Source organism: Mandrillus leucophaeus, unplaced genomic scaffold, assembly GCF_000951045.1.
Source record: "Mandrillus leucophaeus isolate KB7577 unplaced genomic scaffold, Mleu.le_1.0 Scaffold11, whole genome shotgun sequence".
Taxonomy (NCBI): domain Eukaryota; kingdom Metazoa; phylum Chordata; class Mammalia; order Primates; family Cercopithecidae; genus Mandrillus; species Mandrillus leucophaeus.
This window is the reverse complement of record NW_012099209.1, coordinates 1,735,850-1,741,527: the sequence shown is the minus strand read 5'-3', so window position 1 is coordinate 1,741,527 and position 5,678 is coordinate 1,735,850. Positions and strand designations below refer to the sequence as shown.

Below are 5,678 nucleotides of genomic sequence, written 5' to 3'. Positions count from 1 at the left end.
CTGGCCAATTTGGTGAAACCCCGTCTCTACTAAAAATACAAAAATAAGCCAGGTGTGGTGGTGCATGCCTGTAATTCCCAGCTACTCGGGAAATTAAGGCACGAGAATCGCTTGAACCTAGGAGGTGGAGGTTGCAGCGAGCTGAGATCGTGCCACTGCACTCCAACCTGGGTGACAGAGCAAGACTCCATCTCAAAAAAAAAAAGATGAAGAAGCTTTCAGACACCCTTGAGAGAGGCACTGCTCCTCTGGGCCTCAGTTTCCCCATCTTAAACACCTGAACCGTGGCTTTCCATGATGGGGTGATGATACAACCCTCTGAAGGATGTTTTGAAAATTCATAGAAGATTTTTTCTTACGTAATATATTTTATTAACAACAGTAGTAGGCCAGGCATGGTGACTCATGCCTGTAATCCCAGCACTTTGGGAGGCCGAGGCAGGAGAACCACTGGAACCCAGGGATTCGAGACCACCCTGGGCAATATAACGAGACTCCTTCTCTATAAAAAATTTTTTTAAAACTTAGATAGGTATGGTGGTGCACGCCTGTAGTCCCAGCTACTCAGGAGCCTGAGGTGGGAGGATCGCTTGGGCCTGGTAGGTCGAGGTTGCAGTGAGCTATGCCCAGCTATGTTGCTGGGCAACAAAGTGAGACTCTGTCTCTAAAAAACAAACAAACAAACAAACAAACAAAAAAAGGCAGGGTGCAGTGGCTTACGCCTGTAATTCCAGCACTTTTGGAGGCCAAGGCGGGCAGATCACCTGAGGTCAGGAGTTTGAGACCCACCTGGTCAACACAGTGAAACCCCGTCTCTACTAAAAATATAAAAATTAGCCAGACGTTGTGGCAGGCACTTGTAGTCTCAGTTACTTGGGAGACTGAGGCAGGAGAATCGCTGGAACCTGGGAGGCAGAGGTTGCAGTGAGCCGAGACTGTGCCACTGCAGTGAGCTGAGACTGCGCCACTACAGTGAGCCGAGACTGCACATGGGCAACAGAGCAAACCTCTGTTAAAAAAAAAAAAAAAAAAAGCCAGATGTGGTGGTACATGCCTATAGTCGCAGTTACTCGGAAAGCTGAAGTAGGAGGATCCCTTGAACTCAGGAGTTCGAGGCTGCAGTGAGCTATGATCAGGTTACTGCACTCTAGCCTGGGCAGCAAAGCGAGATCTTGTCTCCAAAAAAAAAAAAAATTCCCACTGTGAGCAGGTTATATCATCCTCTTTTGAGGAGGGGAGCTTTCGAAATCAGGTGATTGTTGTTTAAAAGGAGATATGGGGCTGACAGGGTTGAGAATCGGTCATTTCCAGGATCTTCTAGCCACTCTGGTTTCTGGAATCCCCAGGGATCTAGCCCCGACCATCCAGGGCGTAACCATGAGGTGGGCGTGACTACAGGGTGGTGGGCGTGGCCCCTGGTGGATGGGGCTTGGGGACCTCACCTCTCCCGGATGAAGTCCGCCAGCTCCTTGGTGGAGATGGGCCCCTGCTTCACGCTGTGGTACAGGACCTCAAAGCCATGATTTTTCTCGCCCTGTAGTGGATGGGAGTGGAGACTGAGAAAGAATGGAGAGGGCATCATAGTTGCTTAGCAACGGGGGCGTGGCCAAGGAGCAGAAGTCCATCCCCTTGGCTGTAGGGACTCGTTCAGACTTGAGCGAATCAGCTTGCTGTATTTCCCCTGGGCCATAGGATTGTCTATGGACCTTAAATTTGTCCAATCAGAGAGAAGCCTGGGATTTTCTTTTTGTCCCGTAGTTGCTGGGGAGGAATCTCATTTGTTCTGTGTCTTTGTCTCCTTCTGTCTTTGTGTCTCTTTCTGTTTTTCTGAGTCTCTCTGCCATTTTCTGTCTCAGTCTCCTCCCCTTTTCTCTGTCTTTCCATAAATGAGGAATTATATGGCCACAGGGGATATTGTAAGTCAAATGGAAACCGCGAGCCTTAGAAAGAAGCTGAACCAGAGGGCTTTTGTATTAAAAAAAAAAAAAAATGTGTGTTCAGCTGGGCGCGGTGGCTCACTCCGTCTCTACTAAAAATACAAAAATTAGCCGGGCGTGGTGGTGCGTGCCTGTAATCCCAGCTACTTGGGAGACTGAGGCAGGAGGATTGCTTGAGCCCACCACTGCACTCCAGCCTGGGTATCAGAGCAAGACTGTCTCGAATGAATGAATGAATGAATGAATGAAATAAAAATAAAAATAAATTGGAGTGTGTCACGCCTGTAGTCCCAGCACTTTGGGAGGCTGAGGCAGGCAGATCACGAGGTCAGGAGTTTGAGACCAGCCTGGCCAACATGGTGAAACCCTGTCTCTACTAAAAATACAAAAATTAGCCAGGCATGGTAGCGCACCCCTGTAATCCCAGCTACTTGGGAGGCAGAAGCAGGAGAATTGCTTGAACCCAGGAGGCAAAGGTTGCAGTGAACCAAGATCATGCCACTGCACTCCAGCTCTGGGCAACAAAGCAAGACTCCATCTTGGGAAGAAAAACAACAACAACAACAACAACAAAACAACAGATATATATATATACACACACACACACACGAAAAGAAAAAGTCAAATTGTCTCTCTTTGTGACATGATCTTATGTATAGGAAAGCCTAAACACTCCACCAAAAAGCTCCTAGAACTGATGAACAAATTCAGTTAAGTTGCAAAATACAAATATCAGCATATGAAAATCAGTAGCGTTTCTATATACCATTAATAAAATAGCTGAAAAGAAATCAAGAAAGTGATCGCATTTACAATAGCTACAAAAAAAAAAAAAGGTGTGTTGAATCAAGTTGCTGGATCAAACCAACCCTGAAAGCCACCTTCCCCCATAATCATTCGATCTTAAAAACCAATACAGTCCCCATTGCTTAAGTCACTGTAGTTGTGTTTTCTGTTCTTGTCAACATGGAAACTCCCTCTATGAGAACCCAAAGTAGGGTCCAGGTTTGAGTTCTCTCCCAGGACCCAGCAAAACCCAGCACAGAATGAGAGACAGAAAGGGCATTTGAGTTTGTCAAAAAAATGAACAAATGATTCTGCTGTTACCTGCTAGTGCCAGTGGGAACTGAGCATTTCTACCCTGGTGCCTGAGAATGCCTTGCACAAAATCTCTTTACTCCAATTTCTGGGGTTGTCATGGTGGAGGAGGCTAGGGCTGCACTGTGTGACGCAGGCAAGTCACTGCCCCTCTCTGAGCTTTTAGCAGCTCCTCATTAAGATGGGGCAGAGAGGCTGGGCGCGGTGGCTCATGCCTGTAACCCCAGCACTTTGGGAGGCTGAGGCAGGCAGATCACTTGAGGTCTTGAGCTTGAGACCAGCCTGGTCAATATGGTGAAACCCTGTCTCTACTAAAAATGCAAAAGTAGTCAAGCACGGTGGCAGGTGCCTGTAATCCCAGCTACTCAGGAGGCTGAGGCAGGAGAATCGCTTGAACCCGGGAGGCGGAGATTGCAATGAGCCAAAATCATATCACTACACTACAGCCTGGGAGACACCCGCCTCTTACATGGGGATGATACAAGCAGCAACATAATCCATGTCAATGCTCCCCAAAGCCCCAAAGGCAACTCTAGCTTTTGCTAATTTGTAACATTAGTTATTAATAGTTAGCATTTGTTTTAAATTTGCTTATGTTTCTCCCCCAAAGACATTTATGTAAAAGGGCAACTTTTTCTGCCACTCTCGATGGAAAATTGGGACCCTTTGCTGCATGAAAAGAGTAGGAGAAAATGAGGCAACAACTATATCTTAATGCCAGCCAGATTCTGTCACCTGGGAAGGGCATCATGCCTGAACACTACTAAGCTGTCCATTAAAAATGGTAATCAGGCTGGGCGAGGTGGCTCACGCCTGTAGTCCCAGCACTTTGGGAGGCCGAGGCAGGCAGATTATCTGAGGTCAAGAGTTCGAGACTAGACTGGCCAACATGGTGAAACCCCATCTCTACTAAAAATACAAAAATTAGCCAGGAGTGGTGGCACATGACTATAACCCCAGCTATTCGGAGGCTGAGGCAGGAGAATCTCTTGAACCTGGGAGGCAGAGGTTGTAGTGAGTTGAGATTGTGCGATTGCACTCCAACCTGGATGACATAGCAAGACTCTGTCCCCCGTTGCAAAAAAAAAAAAGGGGGGGTGGTAAAACAGGAGACACAACATATTTCAGGATGAAGCAGGAATGCCTCAAATCATGGCTAATATTTAATGCTGATGTGGAGGTGCTGGCCAATGCAGTAAGATAAGAAAAAGGATTGAGACCACATTATATGACTGACTACAGAAAACAAAAAAGAATAAACAAAATTAATAGAACTGAGGAAGAGGATAAAAGCAAGACCAATATAGATTAAACATGGGGATTTTTTTTTTTCTTTAACAGGCGCATGCCACCACTATGCCCGGCTGATTTTTGTATTTTTAGTAGAGGCAGGGTTTCACCATGTTGGTCAAGCTGGTCTCGAACTCCTGACCTCAAGTGATCTGCCTCCCTCAGCCTCCCAAAGTGCTGGGATTACAGGTGTGAGCCACCACACCTGGCCTCATACACACCTTCTGATCCCACTTCTCTCCACCCCTTGCAGACCTGGTCCTCTGTGCCCGCTGTTGGGATTGGACACTTTTAGATTTGGATTTAAAACTCACCATTACAACTTTAAAACCAATGACTAGATGGGTGTGGTGTCTCACGTCCAATCCCAGCACTTCGGGAGGCTGAAGCAGGCAGATCACTTGAGGTCAAGAGTTCAAGACCTGACTGGCCAACATGGTGAAACCCTGTCTCTACTAAAAATACAAAAATTAGCCAGGCGTGGTGGTGGGCACCTGTAGTCCCAAATACTCGGGAGGATGAGGCAGGAGAATTGTTTGAAGCAGGGAGGCAGAGGTTGCAGTGAGCTGAGATCCCACCACTGCGTTCCAGCCTGGCCAACAGAGTGAGACTCTGTCCCACCCCCCCCCCAAAAAAAAGGTAATCAGCTGGGGTCTTGGGGTCTGATGGAATTGGGGACATTTTAGCATCAAATCAGGTCTTGTAAGAATACTGGAAGAGAAGGCTTGTGGAGGGATCTGATGCCACTTAAGTGCCAACACATATCAGTGAAGTCATCCCTCTGGCAGCATCTGGCCGGTTTTCCATAAATGGTAGTTTCCTGTGCCCTCCTCCAACCTGCCATTCATCCTCCCAGGTACCTGGAAGCTTGAATGTTATATATATTTTTCTATGTTTGAGACAGGGTCTCGCTCTGTCTCCCCAGCTGGAGTGCAGCGGCACAATCATGGCTCACTGCAGCCTCAAATTCCTGGGCTCAAGAAATCGTCCCACCACAGCCTCCCAAGTAGCTGGGACCACAGGCACATGCCACCATATCCGGCTAATTTTTTTGATTTTTAGTACAGACAGGGCCTTACTATGTTGCCAAGGTTGATCTCGAACTCCTGGACTCAAGCAGTTCTCCTATCTCAGCCTCCGAAAGTGCTGGGATTATAGGCGTGAGCCACCACACTTGGCCAGAAGCTTGAAGGTTAAAGCCAGAAGTCACTGCTAGATAGCGTTTCCTGCTGCATCAATGGAGAAACTGAAGCCAAGATTGGGGCAGACCCAGGTCAGCCTCAAGCCCAAATCTCCCAATGGTCGCACTTCATTCTAGAATCATCGATGGGTCCCGATTGCCCACCAGACGCT

The 5,678-nt window shown here is 47.5% G+C and overlaps 1 protein-coding gene across 1 annotated transcript in view; it reads right to left on the bottom strand.

The window, feature by feature from the left end:
- FCHO1 (FCH domain only 1) overlaps window positions 1-5,678 on the bottom strand; it is a 42,366-nt gene that overhangs the window by 32,258 nt on the left and 4,430 nt on the right. Inside the window, exon 4 of the mRNA XM_011991196.1 lies at window positions 1,442-1,534. Within this exon, the coding sequence (XP_011846586.1) occupies window positions 1,442-1,534 (93 nt within the window). The remainder of the gene's footprint in view (window positions 1-1,441; window positions 1,535-5,678) is intronic.